The 20,559-nt window shown below is 44.0% G+C and overlaps 1 protein-coding gene across 1 annotated transcript in view; it reads left to right on the plus strand.

Moving 5' to 3' along the window:
- The first annotated feature begins 6,517 nt into the window (after positions 1-6,517).
- Positions 6,518-20,559, plus strand: part of LOC135972348 (myb/SANT-like DNA-binding domain-containing protein 7) — a 554,005-nt gene continuing 539,963 nt past the window's right edge. The window contains exons 1-2 of the mRNA XM_065550039.1: positions 6,518-7,227; positions 8,223-8,506. Of these exons, the coding sequence (XP_065406111.1) occupies positions 6,651-7,227; positions 8,223-8,416 (771 nt within the window). The 5' untranslated portion in view covers positions 6,518-6,650 and the 3' untranslated portion in view covers positions 8,417-8,506. The remainder of the gene's footprint in view (positions 7,228-8,222; positions 8,507-20,559) is intronic.

Here is a 20,559-nt window from a genome sequence, read left to right on the forward strand (position 1 = left end):
GAGATTCCATGCTGTTGTTTGCTAGGATGCAGATGTTCCTGCCCCCCTTCCTTGCCAAAGAATGGCCACTTGATGGGTGATGGCCCATCAGCTTTGATGACACCTGTCTACAGGCATCAACTTGTCCTTCGTCTTTGGGAAACGGGTTTACCACCTCCCCAGACTTGTCTGGTAAACACACTTTGGTCATGATTTCAGCTTATGTTTATAACTGTACATATAATGTTAGTACACACATTTCATCATGACAATCTTGACCAATGAGTTACTAGTTTTCAAATGATACCTCACAAGGCATATTTTGTACAAAGATCATTACATAGTATGTAGGGTGTGAATACAGGAGTGTATTCCAATACACCCATGTGTTTCTTGACAGAAATACTGAGAATGTAACTGTAACTATATGAAAATAATGGATTGGTAAGATGTTTGAATCTGTTGTTTTGAGACTCCTGATGCTTTGTATTTAGTGAAAGCTAAAACACTTCCACATAATAGAATTTTTGTATGTTTAACTAAAATGTCACATTTATTAATGTGGAATCCCAAAGTAATTAAACAAAGGGTAAATTCACTGCAGAGGCAAGCATCCTAGTGGGAGATACACACCTGGAAAAACGAGTCAGTGAGTCTCTGTCTTATGCCTGCACTGTTGCTGTATGTTTAAATACAAATTGTACAGCAGACAGTTCATCCAAAAGCAATTTCATTAATTATCAGTGTCTGCTGTAAGGAAATACCTTTACAGTGATACTTCTCTGGTTCTGTATAAGTGGGTATGGAAGTGGACATTAGCACAGAACTTTCAAGCTAACACTGAATATCAGATTAGATAGAAAGAAACATGCAGGAAAGGTATACTAATGATTTAATTATAGTTTAGGGAATGTATGCAACATACACTATCAGTTCTCTTCATTAAGCCTTGACACTGGATGAACATTTGTTGCACAATGACTTGTCCCTAGTGCTCTGCATTGGTACAGTCCTCTTGGCTGTTTTGGGTAACTTGACCAGACTTGCAGAGATGAGACCCTAGAAGCGAGATCAAGGTTCAACCTCAAATTTAGCTTGCGCAGTTTCCCTCTCTGAATTGGATCACAAATCTTATTGCACACTAAAGGAATAGCTTCAGACATCTTCTGATTTTCAAATTACTGCATGCCCAGTTTCACACATGAAAGACATATATACAGGATCTCTGGAATTTCCAACAGGGAGGAGCTTATGAAATTCTATATGGAATCAAGAAAGATTACATGATAATAAATATTTCCCTGTTTTTTTTTCTAAAGCTATAGTTCTCAAGAAAAGTGCACTTTCAGCATTTCTTCCTCTCTAAATGATACTGTATATAATTTATGGTACACAAAAGTGTGGATAGCCTCCATAACAAATTCCTTTAAATAGCCACCATCAGGGGAGTGTTTGGGGCTTTGATGCAGCAACTCCCCCTCCTCCGTAAAATCCTGCTCTAAATGCCTTAAATGTTAATCTCAGAAGTCAAAATAAAATCATGGGAATTAGCCCTCCTAAGCTTTGTGTGAGCATGACATGACATGACTGAAGAAGGGAGCCTGGGGAATTAAATTGTTTCTCAGACCACCCTTAAAATTTATTATTTTAGCAGTTGAAAGGAGACAAATGCCAGACGCTATGCTCTAAAAATGTCATTTAACAGTTTTGAAAAATGGGAAAATTCCAAAGGATGGAATAACTGCCAACATAATTCCAATATCTAAAACAGGATAAAAGAGATGACCCAGGGAACTACAGACTGGTCATTAGCCTGACATTGATTCTGGATAAAATAATGGGATAGTTAATTCAGGACTCTATATTTTTAGCTTTGATCATTACTCTCAGTCAGCATAGTTTCCTAGAATAAACCTTGCTAACCTGGTTGGAGCCAGACAGGTAGACCTTTTCTAATTCAGGGCTCCCCAGTTATACCCTTATCTCTTTCATTCTTTTGTCTCCTACCCCTTTCCCCACAACCTCCAATGGCCTTCTTTGACTAACTTCCATGCAGTCAGGCCGGCTAACATCAGGCAGGCAAACTGAGGAGTTTATGATATTCATTAAAAAAGTAAAATTGATAAGCCCTAGTGTGGATACTTTAAGGTGCCTTATACTGGTATAGTTTATTTTGCTTCATGAACTGGAACAAGCTATACTGGCTTAATTGAAGCTATAACTTCATCCCCAGTGGTGGGGAGGCATTTGCCGTGTATAGTTAAAGTGGTAAAACTTTTCGGTGTTGAGAACCCCTTAGCACAAAGAGCTTTGGGAATTCACAGCTATGTATGTAGGATGGAACCATTTTTAAATTACTCATACCAACTGGATTAAGAATCCGGTATAGCGTCTCAGGATAATGTTCTCGGTTTCACCATGAACATAATTTAATGCATAGAAGTGGCCTAAATATTAGGGGTGTATTAAAGAAATGGGAGAGTGGTATAAAAATATAACAGAATTATACGACTTCATGTTGTTTTTGGCCCTTGATGACTGAGCTTGCTTTTAGATACCTCCTCTCAAGAAAGACAGGGCTTACCACCGAGAGGCAAAATTCAGAGGTAGTGCAAGATGTTCATAAACAGTGTACATAGCAATGCAATGTAATTTGCAGAAATTTGATATTTTGCTAGTGTACAAAACACAAGTAATTTCCATGTTTAAAGGGCTGAAGTGGGTACAGCAAGTCAAAAGAGTGAAATCAGGTGATCAGCTAAAAAGAGGTGATTTACAGGGCAAAATCCAGCCAGGGGCACAAGTGGTGTCACCTATCCAAAGTCTGCTTCAGATGCAGAGTAAGCAGGCGTAACATTTCTTAAATCCAAGGCTGAATTTGGCCCTTGATTTGTAGTGTCTATCAGATAAGGTGCAAACTGAAGTGTGGATGGGGTGGCTGTTATCTTACATCCTTGTGTTAGTTGCTTTTTGTCTGCTTGTGCTACAATAGGCTAGGTCTACTGGAAATTATTAACAATTCATGTTCCCTTTTTCTGCTACAGCACCCTCTTGTATTGTTACTCATTTTACAACAGGATGCCAAATCAACATAAGTGACACAATTTAGCAGCTTTAATACTAGTTTACTCTTGACACCAGATTTACACTATCAATGAATTTTGCCCATAACAATTATAAAAAGTAACACATCCAATCAAGTCATCCAGTTGATCCCTCAGTACATTTTCAGTGTTTTGATCAGTCTAGTTTTAAATTTCCCAAGTAATGTTAGTTAGGGGATGATTTTTTTTAAGTACTGTAGTGATATAGGGAAATGTGGTGTAGATGAAATTAAGATTAACTAGGTGTACCACTGGTCAGAAAATATATACGAAAAATAATTATAATGGCTCGATGCCAAACTGGAAGGATGGTGGTCTCATAGGTATCTGTCCTGGGTCGGGTATTACTAGATATTTTCATTAATAACTTGGATAAGGCAGTTATGCTTATAAAATGTGCAGATATCAAGATGGGAGAGGCTGCAAACACTATGGAGGATAGGATTAGAATTCAAAATGATCTTGGTATACTGGAGAATTGATCTGACATCAACAAAATTAAAATCAATAAAGGTAAGTGCAAACTACTACACCGAGGCAGGAAAATGAGGATTAACTGGCTGGGCTTTAATAATGCAGAAAAGGATCTGAGGGTTATAGTGCTCACGGTGGTTAAATTGAACATGCCAGTAATTTGATGCAGCTGTGAAAAAGGCAAATATCATTCTGTGGTGTATAAACAGGAGTGTCATATGTAAGACATGGGAGGTAATTGTCTCACTCTATTCAGCACTGGTGAGGACTCAGCTGAAGAACTGTGTCCAGTTTTGGGCATCATACTTTAAAAAAGATGTGGAAAAACTGGAGAGTCTCCAAAGGAGAGCAACAAAAATGATAAAGGTTTAGAAAACCTGACCTATGAGGAAAGGTTAAAAAGACTGGGCATTTTTAGTCTTGAAAAAAGAAGCCTGGGGGCAGCCCAATATATTAAAGGCTGACACAAAGAGGATGATGATCAATTGCACATAGTGTCCACTGAAGGTAAGAAAAAAAGTAATCTGCTTAATCTGGAGCAAAGGTGATTTAGGTTACATATTAGAAAAAACTTTCCAACCCTAAGGATATTTAAGTGCTGGAATAGGTTACCAAGGAAGGTTGTGGCATACCTGTCATTGGAGGTTTTTAAGAATAGGTTAAACAAACTGGGATGGTCTAGATATACTTGTTCCTGCCTCAGTGCAGGGGATGTGCTAGTTGTTCTTTGGAGGTTCCTTCCAGTCCTACATTGCTATGATCCCTTGGTTCAGTTTTTTACTATTTTTTACCAGTCTAGTTTTACATTTTCTGAATAACAAATCTTCCATCATTTCCCTTGGCAGAGTAATCCACACTTTAATATGCCTGATTGTAAGGAAGTTTGTCATGTTATTCAGCCTAATTATTTCCTTGTCTTAATTTTATCTAATTACTCTGTTATATTCTCTTGTACTATCCTAAATAATTCCTCTCCATTCTTAGTGATCATGCCCCCACCCCCTGAGATTTTACTTGGTTAAGACTTATGTCTGGAGAGAGACAGATGTTTCTGTTGGTCCATTGACGTCAATGGACATTTGCCAATTTACACCTGATGAGAATGGGTTTTAAAATTTTTCCTCATAAATCACTGCTTCAGCACCCCAATCATTCTGGGGGGTTGTTTTGTTTTGTTCTACCTCTCCCCCCTCGCCCCCCCCCCCAGCCACCCAGTCATTCCAAATTCTGTGATCCACCTCTAAGAGAAGGTGGGTGGATGAGAGAGTGAGTGAGAGACATGGCTTTAAGCCACTTTTGTGCCACCTACTCCTGGGCTGTTCTGGGGCCTGGAGCTGTCCCTGGCGTAATTTAGATAGGTTCCCATGGGATCCTAAATTATGGCAATCTCCCTGGGTTGCCCAGTGGGCTGTAGCATAGGCCAGACTCTCCACAGTGATGTATGAGGTGGCCTAACCTCTGATATGACCCTACCTTGCTCCTGGCACACCTTCTATGCCAGGGCTTGTGAAGACATACACCTCTACCCCAATATAACGCAACTCGATATAACATGAATTTCGATATAATGCGGTAAAGCATCGCTCCGGGGGGGCAGGGCTGCGCACTCCAGCGGATCAAAGCAAGTTCAATATAATGTGGTTTCACCTATAACGCAGTAAGATTTTTTGGCTCCCGAGGACAGCGTTATATCGGGATAGAGGTATACTTGAAGCTACAGCTAATGATTGCCTTCTGCAGTGCCTGCACTGGGGGAATCCTCCCCCAAATAGATATGGGACTTTTAGGGACCCTTTACAGCCCTCTGGCCCTTTTACTTGGCTTAAAGTGGTTGGAGTAGGGCTGAGGATCTCACTATCCATGTTATATAGAAGTTCCCACAACTAAAGGTGATTTTTCAGGTGCCATCTCAACAGAGTTGTATAAAGGGACTATCACTTCCTCGCTCCATTTTTATATGCATTCTAAAGCCATGCCATAGAAACTGGTCCAGAAAAAGGGAACAAAAATTAGCCAATGGGAGTTTCCGTGTGATGTGAGGAGAAGTAACAGGAGAAATGACTAGATTGACCTTGGTTAGCTCTGGGATGTAGCTGGAAGGCATGACAACTACATGCTCTTGCCATAACTTTAGAATAGCTAAGACATTTGCCTCACAGCTCAACAAACGCTTAGAACCCTGAGAATTAAAGCAGTTAATCATAGTTTTGTAGAAAGATGGATGAGAAATGTTATATGTACTCCATAAAAAAGTCATTTTGGAAAAAAATGACTGCCAACCAATATAACTCTTTTAAAATAGGCTCCTGTTATATCCTATTCATAAGGAATTTGGCAGACGTGTACTGATCACACTGGAATTTATATAAAGGTAGCAAAGCTAGCCAATGAATTGCAACAGCCTTGTTTTTAAGTAATCAAAGCATGTATAGACATAGGGCCCAATCCAACATTTGTCTTGCACCCAAACTTCTCATTCACACCAGAGGAATTCAGAATTGTGGCAATATATCAAGGCCTTTTAAAAACCTATCAGCCTCCTGTAAATGGAGGACATTTTACTCACATAATTCCAAGTCCAAACTTTCAAAACTGTCAGCCACTCCACAAAATTTGTCAAGCACCAGTTGCATAAATGCACCCTCCCTTTGCAGATGCAAAAGGGATAGTTGCATGAATAAGTCAGAACCAGACATAGGCCTGGTCTACACTAGGCGTTTATGTCGAAGTTAGCGCCGTTACATCGAATTAACCCTGCACCCGTCCACACCGCGAAGCTATTTAGTTCGACATAGAGGTCTCTTTAATTCGACTTCTGTACTCCTCCTCGACGAGGGGAGTAGCGCTAAATTCGACATGGCCATGTCGAATTAGGCTAGGTGTGGATGGAAATCGACGCTAATAGCTCCAGGAGCTATCCCACAGTGCACCACTCTGTTGACGCTCTGGACAGCAGTACGAGCTCGGATGCTCTGACCAGCCACAGAGGAAAAGCCCCGGGAAAATTTGAATTTGAATTCCTTTTCCTGTCTGGCCAGTTTGAATCTCATTTCCTGTCTGGACATCGTGGCGAGCTCAGCAGCACTGGCAACGATGCAGAGCTCTCCAGCAGTGATGGCCGTGCAATCTCAGAATAGAAAGAGGGCCCCAGCATGGACTGATCAGGAAGTCTTGGATCTGATCGCTGTGTGGGGCGATGAGTCCATGCTTTCCGAGCTGCGCTCCAAGAAACGGAATGCAAAGATCTACGAGAAGATCTCTAAAGACATGTCAGAGAGAGGATACAGCTGGGATGCAACGCAGTGCCGCGTGAAAATCAAGGAGCTGAGACAAGGCTACCAGAAGACCAAAGAGGCAAACGGACGCTCCGGATCCCATCCCCAGACATCCCGTTTCTACGAGGCACTGCATTCCATCCTAGGTGCAGCCGCCACCACTACCCCACCACTGACCGTGGACTCTGAGGATGGGATATTGTCCACGGCCGGTTCCTCGGACATGTTAGCGGACGGGGAAGATGAGGAAGGAGATGAGGAGGACGAGGCAGTCAACAGCGCTTACAACACTGATTTCCCCGACAGCCAGGATCTCTTCATCACCCTTACAGAGATCCCCTACCAACCGTCCCCAGCCGTTAACCCAGACACAGAATCTGGGGAAGGATCAGCCAGTAAGTGTTGTAAACATCTAAACATTTATTTGTAACAGAACAGGAATATTAACCAAAACAACAATGGGTTTCTCATGATTAGTTTGCCCTAGGCGCTTAACGTTTCAGTCCTGGGCAGTGCAACTATTGAAAAAAAATCTAACAATGTCCGGTTTTGCATGATTGTCCTGCCCAAGCCGCTCTACTGTTTAGTCACTGCTAGTGCAGCTAGAGTAAAATGCGGTCTATATGTCCGGGGATAGAGCAGAAATCCTCCTGGGACATCTCGATGAAGCTCTCCTGGAGGTAATTGGAAAGCCGTTGCATCAGGTTCCTGGGGAGAGCGGCCTTATTGGGTCCTCCGTAGTATGACACATTGCCGCGCCACGAGACAATCAAGTACTCGGGAATCATTGCTCTGCACAGCAGGGCGGCATACGGCCCTGGTCTTTGGAGGCTTTCCCGAAGCATTCTTTCTTTCTCGCTGTCTGAGATCCTCATGAGGGTGATGTCGCTCATGGTGACCTGCTTTGAATTAGGTAGGGGAATGTTAGTGTTGGGACTGCTTGCCCGTTCCTTTACAGAACTGTAACCGCTGGTTTGCAGCCACGCGGTGGAGGCGGGAGAGGGGCAGCCTACAGGGATCGTTCCCGGGGACAGCCGCGAGGGGGTGGGACAGGGGCAGAGTTCCTGCTTGCCTGATTGCTGGCAGCAGGGACTGACATTGCTTTCAATGTGAAATGAGGCCATTGCTAATATTAAAGTTTTAAGCTGCCACAAGTCTACGGCTTACCATGTCTGCCTGCTACAGAAATTCCGGTGTCCTGCCCCGCTTCTCAAATCTGCTGTGCAAGACCCCAGGCACTGAATGCGAAGGCCGAGAATTCGACCTTGTGCTGAGTGCGCATGTGATAGGTGCTGTGCATGGTGCTTGTTCACAGAGAAAGACTATGTTCTTTGTTCACAACTACATTTATCTTTCTGAGGAATTCACTCCCTTTTTCCCATTCCCACAGCTACATCTGCGACTGTCTCACAACCTAGCCTGGCATCACACTCCCAGAGGCTAGCGCAGATTAGGCGTAGGAAGAAGAGGACACGGGAGGACAGGTTCTCGGAGCTTATGGCCTGCTCCCGAGCCCAGGCAGCACAGCAGACCCAGTGGCGGGAGAACTTGTCCCAAATGCACCAAGCAAACATGGATCGGTAGGAGAGGTGGCGGCAGGAAGACCAGCAGGCGACTCAAACGCTGCTTGGACTACTGAGGGAGCAAACGGACACGCTCCGGCGCCTTGTGGATGTTCTGCAGGAACGGAGGCAGGAGGACAGAGCCCCGCTGCAGTCTATCTCTAACCGCCCTCCCCCGCCACCAAGTCCCATACCCACCTCACCCAAAGTCCAAAGAAGGAGGGGCGGCAGAGTCCGTGCTAACTCTCACTCCACCCCTGCAGAGAGCTCTAGTAGTAGAAGGCTCTCATTCCCCAAAATTTGAAAAGTTCTTTCCTTCCCGCCTGACACAAGCCCCCGTCCAAGTTTCACCTCCCAGTTCCATGTGTAGTTGATAATAAAAAATACGTTTCTGTTAATTACTGTTTCCATCATGTTCTTTTGGAGGAGGGGGGGAAGGGGGTTGGTAATTGGACAGGACAGTCACCTTTGGCAGGGTACATAGGCGTGGGCAGGTACAGCAGCAGGGCACATACACAGTGCAGTGACTAGTTACCCTGGTCAGTCTGGGAGGTGGTTTTCATGTTATGTGGTGGGGGGTGGGTTGCTCTGTGACTTTGTGGCGGGGAAGGGCAGTTACGGATCTTAAGCGGCGGTCCTTATCCTGGATCACAGAGCCACGCAGCAGGGGATCTGTAACCGTCCTCCCCCTGCCACAAAGTCACATAGCCCCCCCATACACACAGTCCCGATCAGGAGGGGTGACAGGCTCTGTTGAAACAACCAGTCCACCACAGTGGAGCCTGTCAATCCTTGAGTTTAGAAGCTTCATTTGCGTCACTACACTACACCCGCTCCCCACCACAGTCTGCGTCCCAGTTTTAAAACATTCCCGCGAAAACAGTAATAAAGACAATGGTGTTCATTAACAAAGTAGAAGTGATTTTATTTCTAAACGTGTGTTGGAAGGGGGAGAAGGGGGTATGTAACTGGAGAGGATAGTCAACATTAACTGGGTAAAGAAACGGGGTCAGGTTCAGCTTCTCTGTACACTAACTTAAAAGTCACAGGTTACCCTGCTCAGTCAGGAACCTAGCTTTCAAAGCCTCCCGGATGCACAGCGCGTCCCGCTGGTCTCTTCTAATCGCCCGGCTGTCTGGCTGGGCGTAATCAGAAGCCAGGCTATTTGCCTCAACCTCCCACCCTGCCATAAAGGTCTCCCCCTTGCTCTCACAGAGATTGTGGAGCACACAGCAAGCTGCAATAACAATGGGGATATTGGTTTCACTGAGATCACAGCGAGTCAGTAAGCTTCTCCATCTCCCCTTGAGACGGCCAAAAGCACACTCCACCACCATTCTGCACTTGCTCAGCCGGTAGTTGAAGAGTTCTTTTTCACTGTCCAGGGCGCCAGTATAGGGCTTCATGAGCCAGGGCATTAGCGGGTAGGCTGGGTCCCCGAGGATGACTATAGGCATCTCCACATCCCCAACAGTTATTTTGTGGTCCGGGAAGTAAATACCTTGCTGCAGCCGTCTAAACAGACCAGAGTTCCTGAAAACACGAGCGTCATGAACCTTGCCCGGCCATCCGACGTAGATGTTCGTAAAACGTCCCCTGTGGTCCACCAGTGCTTGCAGCACCATGGAAAAGTAGCCCTTTCTGTTAATGTACTGGCTGGCCTGGTGGTCCGGTGCCAGGATAGGGATGTGAGTTCCATCTATGGCCCCACTGCAGTTTGGGAATCCCATCGCTGCGAAGCCATCTATGATCTCCTCCACGTTTCCCAGGGTCACTACCTTTGGCAGCAGTACATCAACGATTGCCTTGGCTACTTGCATCACAACAATCCCCACGGTAGATTTGCCCACGCCAAAGTGGTTCGCGACTGACCGGTAGCTGTCTGGCGTTGCAAGCTTCCAGAGGGCTATGGCCACTCGCTTCTGGACAGTCAGGGCTGCTCGCATCCGGGTGTCATTGCGCTTCAGGGCAGGGGACAGCAACTCACAAAGTTCAAGGAAAGTTCGCTTCCGCATGCGAAAGTTTCGCAGCCACTGGGATTCATCCCAGACCTGCAGCACTATGCGGTCCCACCACTCAGTGCTTGTTTCCCGGGCCCAGAATCGCCGTTCCACGGCATCAACATGACCCATTGCCACCGTGATGTCCTCGGTGCTGGGTCCCGTGCTTTCTGAGAGGTCTGTGCTACTCTCAGACTTCAGGCCCTCACCGCGGTGCCGTAGCCTCCTCGCCTGACTTATCTGCATCTGCCTCAGGGAAAGGTGGATGATAAGCTGCGAGGCGTTGAGAGCGGCCACAACTGCAGCGATGGTCGCAGCGGGCTCCATGCTCGCAGTGCTGTGGCGTCCGCGCTGTCACTGACTAGAAAAGTGCGCGAACTGATTTCCCGCCGGCGCTTTCAGGGAGGGAGGGTGGGAGTGATGGACGGATGACGACAGTTACCCAAAAGCACCCTCGAGACATTTTTTTTACCCAGAAGGCATTTGCGGCTCCACCCAGAATTCCAATGGGCAGCGGGGACTGCGGGAACTGTGGGATAGCTGCCCACAGTGCACTGCTTCCAATGTCGACGCTTTCCCCGTTACTGTGGACTCACAAAGTCAAATTACTGTCCTTAGTGTGGACACACACGTTCGACTTTGCAATATCGATTCCAAAAATTCGATTTAAGTAAAATCGAACTACTCTCGTAGTGTAGACATACCCATGGTGTGAGGTTGGAAAGAGTATCTGATGGCTCCAGTATTCCTAAGTATTTTCCTTGTAGGACTGGGAGTAGGTGCCCTCTTCTTTCATGGGGATAGGTACCTGTCATTTTCCATTGGGCTCTCATCCATTTTGATCATGGTCCCTTATTTATTAAGGAATCATGACAGCCATATGCACCTCAGTCTGTTCTAGGCAATGGATATACAGATAAGACCTGAATCAATAGAGAGTGACTAGCATGGATATTCTCAATCTTTGGTGCTTCAATCAGTATGGAACAACCCTTTTTGTTTAATGCACTCAAATGTGTAGGTCACAAGGCTTGTTTCCTGATAGCAAATTTGAAATTTATTTTCCATAAATATTTCATAATGGTCGCTTAAAATTTTGTTTAGTGAAGCTTGCTGTCAATAAATTTGTTTGCTAGGCTATTTGCAGGAAGTGAATGCAAGAGGCACGTGCACACTCCTCTAAAATTTTAAATGAACATTTGTGGAAATATTTTTTCAGTAATCACCCACATCTAGGAACAACTCTACACTGACAGAAGGATGGATGAGATGTCCCAATATAGGTCTTTTTCCATCGCTAACTTCTCTGATTACTCAGCGTGAACTCAAGCTGGCATTGTAAAGGAAAAGTAACACACTACAGCCTGTGGAAAGGGTGGCTATCTATGGCATTTATCTGTGGGTGTAAGCTGGTACTTCTGTTTTTACTTACCGTTAGCATCTCTGTTTCCTGCAGTGATGCACCCAACTGTTCAAGGAAAAGTGCAGTACCAGCACTCTAGATCTGTGTAAACTGAAAACTTTCAGTCAAAAATCTTCTGCTGGAAACTGAAAATCTTGATTCAGAAAAACCACCATGATGTCTCATGGGACTTATAGTTTGGGTGCCTCATGTACCCCTTTTCCTCTATGGGATGGGTTCTCTGGATAGACTACAATTTCTACGATGCATCACAATCTCGCATCTTGTTGAACCGTGGTGGCGCATCATGGGAGTCCCTGGCTAGAGTGCATCATGGGAGATATAATCCTGCCGGGGAAGCTAGCCCATAGAAGAGAATGGAGGCAGACAGCAACAAAAGTACAACTACAAGACGCTAAAAAAGGAGGGTGCCAAGTTTTCTTCTCCCATCTTCATGCGCTTCCCTTATCTCCCAGGGGACCATTCTCTGTGACACCCCAGTCCCAATTTTCACTTTGGAAATATGATCAACCTGCTGAGTCTGGGTGGGTGCAGATGACATCACTTCCACTTGACACCAGATTTACATTGCCACTGTTTATAAAAAAAATTAGAAAAGTCGTCTCTGGAGACGTCCTTAAAATCACTGGATAGAAAGGCAATGGCATGATTTCTGTTCAACTGGCTCTGGAGAGAAGATTGTAAGTGTCTACAGTACATTGGGACAACATGTGTGAGCATACTCAAGCTAGCTTTGATGGACCTAGCTTGTTCACTGTAGCAGCCAATAGGAGTCACAGGGGCAGCACCACAGGCTACATACACACCCAACTACATACCTAAGGACCCAGGTTGGACTGTCCTCAGCTGCTCTCCATGCTGCCATGGCTACACTGATATTTTTAGCATGTTAGCTTGGGTATGCCTACATGTGCTGCAGCTGCACCAGCCAGTTGCCATTTAGACATATTCTTAAATTCCATCCTGATCAGAACACAAAGTTGAAGTCAAACACCCGGTCCCCTCTGTAGTCAGCTGCACGTTGGCTACTGAGCCATCTCACTATCAAATATTTATGACTCAGACCACCCTAAATAAAAATTAAATAGTAAGAGAAAAATGCATACTTTTTTTTTCTTTTGCATAACTTCCATTGAAAGCAAGCTCCTTCCATGGAAGAAGGTTCGGTGCTTAACTATGATCAATGTATTTTTTCCCCACACTAAATGAACTGGTTTTATAACTGTTCTAAAAAGTTATAGCATGCAGTACATGGAATATGCAAGACTAAACTAACACTTTAGGCATTAATTATTAACCATAATTCATATCCTCTCATATCGTGTTGTCACGGCACCCTCTCTTATTATAGTTTAATAAAAATTGCTGCTTTTGCGTTTTTAAACTATTTGAACATGCTGATTATTTACAGTATCACACCACAGCAAGCAAATAAATACATCCTTGAAGTTTTCAATTTCCTGCTGCAGAAGCACTGGATGTTACAGAACTTTGTTGGCTCATCCATTGCTATCAAGTGAATGTCATGGAGTGGCCCAGCCAAGTCAAAGACAACTTTCTGTGGTATCTACACCCGACCAAATCTGATGGGATTCTGGGAGACTGTCAACAACAATATTTTGAAAGAGAACTTTGTGATGATCTACTTTGTTACACACAAAAATATCATTTGTAAAAGGTACTTAATTTTATTCAGAAATTTAGAGCCAAACTATAAGAGAGTTCTTCTTTCATTATTGCTGTAGAACCAAAATACATAATACACATTTGCATGTGAGTTTTGTATTCCTTTAGCTCTCATTATGAATGTCTGTGTCACTTATATTCAATATGATTAATATTTTCTTCCTTTTCAGTATGCAATTTTATATGATGATCAATACAGAAGCCTTTTTTAAATACCTATGGGCATTTACAGAAGACCTTTGGAGCCTAATGGATTAATTATCCTGCTGGGGTTGCATTTTTAGCAGAAGTTCTAATTCTGTTCAATGTGATCGTTGATTTGGGGCCAAATTCTCAGCTGGTATAAACTGATGTAGATCCACTTAAGTCAATGGAGCTATGTCAATTTACAACAGCTCAGGATATGGCTCTTATAAAAACAAAGAGATTCAACTCAAAACAATTTAACATGGTTTGTGGGGAGAGGGGAAACAAAAACTAAGTCAGTAAAAGAAGGATTCAATTTTATAAAAACTAATTGTGATTTCTGCTCTCGTTTACAACCGGTTTTTAATGCCATTGATTTCTGTAGAGCTATTACTGATTTACAGCAGTCTCCATCATTAGAGTTAAACTGATAAAAATCTGCTATAACAGCAAAATCCTGTTTCTATGTGCATTTTAAAAGAACAGATTAGAAAATAAGCACTGCCTATTCCAATAGCCAAAATAATACACAATGTGACTTTCCCTGTACTCCTTGCATGAAAGCACATTGGATGTATATGGAGTGCAGGACTGATTCCAATTCAGATTATTTGTATCTGCAAAAGTGGGTTGGATTTCTTATGAGATTTTTGGTAGTTCCAATTGGACTGGAAATGCCTTGGAAAACATACTGCATACTGCACTTTTGCTTGAGTTCCTGATAGAACCGGAAAGCACAAAAAGAGTATGAGAAAAACTTAACTGAACTTTTCTAACCTCAAAGTGATTGATTTGCAGCCAAATTTTGAGTGAAATTGCAGATCAGTTCTTCCTCTGCCCACAATGATTGAATCATGCCATGGTTTTCTTAGTGGTTGTACAATGCAGGGCATTTCTAGCATTCATTTCATTAAATTAACACAGTACATTTCTTATCTGTGGAAAAATCCCCTCTATGCAACTTCGACATCCAAGAATAGAACCTAAACCATGTTACAAAAATAGATTAGGACCTAAGATATCCCTTTATGACTAAATGATTCATGTGTATAAGGTAATAAATGGAACAAATAGATAAGAAACAGATTTTCCTTAGCTCTAATAGATGAGCCAAGAATTGGACACTGCAATTTTAAAAACATAATTGTCTGCAGATGTAATGAGAAAAAAATTAATGAAATTCAGAAAGAAGATTTGGGAATATTTGCAACTTGAATGGAATAGCAGGGAAGGAGGGGAGATGATACTTTGAGAAAGAAAAGGGCTAATAATTCTTTTCCTGTCCCAAGAAAGAATTACTGTCCAAACCACCTACTTGTGGTTAACATCAAGTGTGGCGCCAGCTGTCCACTTAAAGAAATACTAAGACTAAATTGCTGATCAATAACGTAAATCTCTAGACTATAAAGCCAGAAGGGACCCTCATAATTATCTAGTCTGATCTCCAGCACACTGCAGGTCACAGCAAGTGACCCGTGCCCCATGCTGTAGAGGAAGGCAAAGCACTCTACATCCACTGAGCCTGGTTCTAGAATAGGCTGATCTAGCCAAGGGAAACATAAATGAGCTCCAGAACTCCCATGCTGCAGTGCTTCCAATTCCAAGGAGAAGGCCTCCTCCTCCTGCTCAACTCTATGCTATCAGCAAGAGTTAATTATATTACATTGATGGCTTCATCGCTACCTTCCAGTGGCTTCTTGAATGAGATCTGACTTTTTAAAAAAAAATCTCCCTAGTATCACTTGTACTTAGCTAGCTGAGAAAAAAGTAGGAACTGGTCAGCCACTCTGGATAACGATTTTCCAGAACTTTTGTGCATCCTTTGAACTGAATGAATCTGTGCCAAACCTGTTTTGTAGTTAGTAGAGCTAGTTAAAAACTGGGGAAATCTTACATGAAGATGATTATGAAAAATCCATCCTCTCTCTTCCCCTTGAAATTAAAAAAAGTCAAATGTAATTAATTTCACAATTTGGAAAATTTCAACCCACTCTAGTAGTTACATCTTTTCACATTCTTCTGGTTTCCACAGTTTCCTGGTTTCACCCAGCCTGGAAGTAGAAGTATTTGAATACTGTGGGAGGAGTTGTTCAGACAGTATTTCCAGGCCACGTAAAGAGAGTGTGTGTCAAAAATCTCTTTGGGGTGGGGAATGGGAGCTGTCATGACATTTTCAGACCAACTTTGGAATTCAGAGAGTTTGGAGAAGGCTTGGTTGAAAATATTGAACTAAACCAAATCTCTAAGCCTTTGGGAGCCCCACATTAGGACACAGCAAATTAGGCATGAGCCTAATTGCCAGGGCCATCTGGTAGAAGAGAGTGACTGTGCATCTGAGGAGATCTTGTGATAGTTCCTAATTCCCTACATAACAAAGAACTCTTCGGAACATCTACAATTAGTGAAATGGAGGTTGTCTACAACAAACGAAAGGGCTCAAAATTACAGTGCTATTGTCAGTTTCCTATTTATCATCCTTGAGCAGAGTAAATATTACAAACTGTTTGAAAAAGGGTGAAATATTTTCACAATAATTTATTGTACTTCCCTTCCTTCTGAGAAGCACAACTCAGAGAATTTAATTCTCAGAAACCAGAGTAAATGTACATGTCGTCATGTTGCCAAGTTATCACTAGTCTGAATAAACTCAGATTTTAAAAAATGCTTTTACCATAAACTACAAATGTAGCTAAAATTCTTCATATGGTTACCTGGTTAACAGTCTTCAAATTATTTTCCTCTCTATTGGGGAAAGGAGTGAAAGCATGGGTGGTTTAGCTTTGGCAGAACTTCTAGAATTTCTCTCTCTCTCTCTCTCTCTCTCTCTCTTTTTTTAGATTCAATTTTTTCTCCATTTATTTTAAAAGCTGAAAAATCCCTGGGGGAAATCCTCAACTGCTACCAATCATTGCAGCTCCACTGAAGTCAATGCAGCTACTCTGGTCAAAGATCTAGCCCCTTATCTTTTAGCTGGTGCAGTTTTCACTGGGAAAACTCTTTATTTGTGCTTAGCCAGAAAAGGAAGCTTTGTTCTTCTTAGCAGAGCTGTGGTTTGAAGGCCTCATGGCACATTTCACAACCTGAATCTTCCCTTGGAAGGGCGTGCTGACAGAGTATTCGGCAGGCCTCTTTCTGCAAAGAAAGACTGAGAAATACTGTAACAAAATGTGTGGTGAACTAACATTTATTTAGGGGGGTTATGGGAGGGAGGGGGCTTGTTGTGTTTGGAAAAAACAAAAGCGTCTATGAAGTTCCTTTGTTTTCTCTGGAGGAAGCCAGAAAAGGATGTGGTGAAGTGGGGACTGTGATCAAGATGGGAGTGGTTAACCTAGTTCACATGCGTGTGTGTGTGTCAATTTGCTGCTTGTGAGAGAGAGTAAGTTGATAGTCCTGGGGAGTAAATTTTCTATCCACAGAATAGTTACAGCACAGGCAGCAGCAATGCAAACTTCCCCTCCACTGCCCTCTCAGCAGGAGGGAACCACCTCTGCACGTAGGAGAATAGTTCAATCTCCATAACCCATTCTGTCCACTTTCTTTGGAATATCAATAGTGCCTGCTACTGCTAACAGTAACTGATTTTTACCCCTGATCCCGATCAGAGAACTAGAGGTTAAAGGCTCTGTATTATTTAGGATCATTCTTTTCAAACTCACTCATTATGAAGATCTCCTTTATTAGATCATTCCCTTGCTACCAGGCTATTACTAGCATATTATGACCCTGGCTTCTGGAACTTTCTCTTGCTCCTTGTGTACAAGCTGACAACACTTACATCCCTCAATAACACACACTTCTTCTACAAAGCCTATAAGTATTAAACCACTTCAGTGAATTACAGGCACACCTCTAACATGCTCACACGAAAATATCTCTGGAAGATCAAGTGCATTTTGTGTTTGAACTGTTTTCTGTCTGTTTAAATTGTAAGCTGCTTGGGTTTTTATCTTAAAAAAAGCAGACAGGGTTAGTAAACACAGGGGGCCTGATTCTGTTCTCATTCCCACAGGTATGAAACCATTTATTTGAGTGGCGCTAGTCCTGATGTACTCTGGGGTGAGATGAGAATTAGGACCAAGATCTACACTACAATTACTTTTGCCTAGATGCTATCAAGTGGAATAGGTTAGAAATCCTTTCCTTGGAAGAAACTATATAACCTACTGTGACGGGTTGGATCACAGAAACCCCCTTGGGAGCTGCCACCCGATGTGCAAAGACTACCCCTGCTTCTGTTTTCCCTGCCAGCTCAGGACTCCAGCACCCTGTCTTGCTGAGCCAGACACTCCTGTCTGGCTCCAGACACAGACCCAGGGTCTGAATCACTTGTCCCAAAGCTGCAAGTTTACCTGAAAACAGCTCGCAGTAGTGCGCTTGTCTTTAGCACTCAGATGCCCAACTCCCAATGGGGTCTAAACCCAAATAAATCCGTTTTGCCGTGCATAAAGCTTATGCAGGGCAAACTCATAAATTGTTCGCCCTCTATAACACTGATAGAGAGATATGCACAGTTGTTTGCTCCCCCAGGTATTAATACATACTCTGAGTAAATTACTAAATAAAAAGTGATTTTATTAAATACAGACAGTAGGATTTAAGTGGTTCAAAGTAGTAACAGACAGAACAAAGTAAGTCACCAAGCAAAATAAAATAAAATGCGCGAATCTATGCCTGATCAAACTGAATACAGATAATTTCCTCACCAGTTCCAGAGTGCTCCCTTTTACAGGCTAATCTCCTTTTAGCCTGGGTCCAGCAATCACTCACACCCCCTGTAGTTACTGTCCTTTGTTTCAGTCTCCTTCAAGTATCCTGGGGGGGGGGGGGTGGAGAGGCTCCTTCTTTAGCCAGCTGAAGACAAAATGGAGGGGTCTCCCACAGGTTTAAGTAGACTCTCTCTTGTGGGTGGAGACCTCCCTCCTCTGCAAAGCCCAGCTCCAAGATGGAGTTTTGGAGTCACCTGGGCAAGTCACATGCCCCTGCATGACTCAGTCTTTGCATTGTCCACATGGCATCTTGCATGTCTCCAGGAAGACTTCTCATGTGGATTGGAGCATTCCAAGATGCATTGTTCCCTAAGTGTCTCCTGATCAGGTACTTAACCTGGCAAATTCCTTCCTAAAGAAGCTGACCAAATGCCTCACAAAGCTTGCTTAGAAATCAGGCAAGCATACAGCCCATATTCTTAAGCTCGAGTAGAAAATGATATATACGTACAAATAGGATGAATAGATATAGTAGATCACAACCCTTACGGAGATATGTTACATGGCACAGGCAGCACAAAACATATTCCAGTTATGTCATACATACATTTATAAGCACCCCCTCCCCATAAAGCCTTATGGGGTACACTGTCACACCCTCCCCCTGAACTTACTGCCAGAGACTTGGACACTGTCCATGGCGGAGGCAGTACCTGTAAAATTTCTGTTTGTTTCTGGTCACACTTCCTTTCAGTACCTTGAAACCATATGGTGTCACTCCTGGAGGTTCTAGCCCGTTTTGGGGTCCCTGGTCCCCAGATGCTTGCAAACAGGTAGGGATGTAGTATTGCTAACAGAATGCAGGCAGCAATACTCATTAACGTGGAGGTATCTTGGCATTTAGCCACCAATGCCATGAGGCGGTGTGCCTCAGTTTCCCCTTCTACACAGCAGCATAGGCCTGTTATGCTTTTGCTGCTTTTTACAGGTATGGGCTGTAAAGTAACACGCTGGTGGGGCTGTCCTGTCACCATCCCCAGCATGTATAACAGCTTATTCCACAAATCAAATATGTTCCACATCTTTAAAGAGTTTACCACTAGTGTGAATTCTTTTGTTTGATCCCATAGGTGAATTAGCAAAAGACACAAGGTTAACAGCAAATCTAAAGTGGACAGGCGTCGTTCACTCAATTTGACTTGTTTAGCACCCATTGCATTTTCCCAGTTCTCTGTGCCCTCTGGTAGACCCTCTGATGCAGATTCCTCTGCCTCTTTGGGGAAGACTTCTAGTTCGGGCATGTGCTTGGGTCTTTGGCCAGGAAAGGGTGTACTACAACCATACTTGTCCTCGGCCCCTCCCTCTGGAGTTTCTCTGGGCTGGGCCCCACCCCCTTGTGAAGTTCCTCCCATGAAGAGATTTCCCCCCCCCTGTCTTGGAGAGAGAGTTTTATCTCTTGCAAGTGTAGCAAGAACAGCAGCTTTCCCTGGGGTGCTCTGGACCCCTTTGGGCACCCCACTTGCTGTTTCCAATGGGTCAGCTGGATAGACCCCCTCATCCTGGAGACCTGACCCCCAGGTTTCCCTTAAAACCTGATCCACAGGAGAGGGGGCTGGCATTTCGAATGCAGACTTTTCACCCTCCTCCTGGGAAAGCCCCTCCCCACAAAAGGTGGGTGGACTCTCTGGCCCCCCCTGACCTTCCATCTGGGCTTCCCTCTTTGATCTCCCCTCTGGGTCCGACACTTTTGTGTCTCCTGAAAGGGAAGGTGATCCTGCCCCAGCTGTGGACTCACAGCTACCAGCTACGACAGACCTCTCGCTGGCCAGCAAAATCCCTCCCCTTCCACTCGGGTTGGGCTGGCACTCAGCTATAGAGTCCTTGGGGCCTGTTCCCACCACAGCGGTCCCCAGGACCCCAACTTCCACCTTTGGGACACACGCCTCTGTGCACCCCAGGGCAGGCCCAGCCCCCTGCTGACCTGCAACTTCCTGGCAGTCAGCAGCTGTGGTGGCCTCCTTGCTACAAGGTGGTACATCCCCCTCCCCAGGGGAGATGATTACGGGACAGGAGCTGGCTTCATCCAGCTCCTCCCTCTGGAACTTCCCTTGAGCCCCAGGGCTACAGGAACTGGCCACAACCATCCCTGCCCCCGAAGCTGCAT

This window comes from Chrysemys picta, chromosome 6 (assembly GCF_011386835.1).
Source record: "Chrysemys picta bellii isolate R12L10 chromosome 6, ASM1138683v2, whole genome shotgun sequence".
In the NCBI taxonomy this organism is placed as follows: Eukaryota; Metazoa; Chordata; order Testudines; family Emydidae; genus Chrysemys; species Chrysemys picta.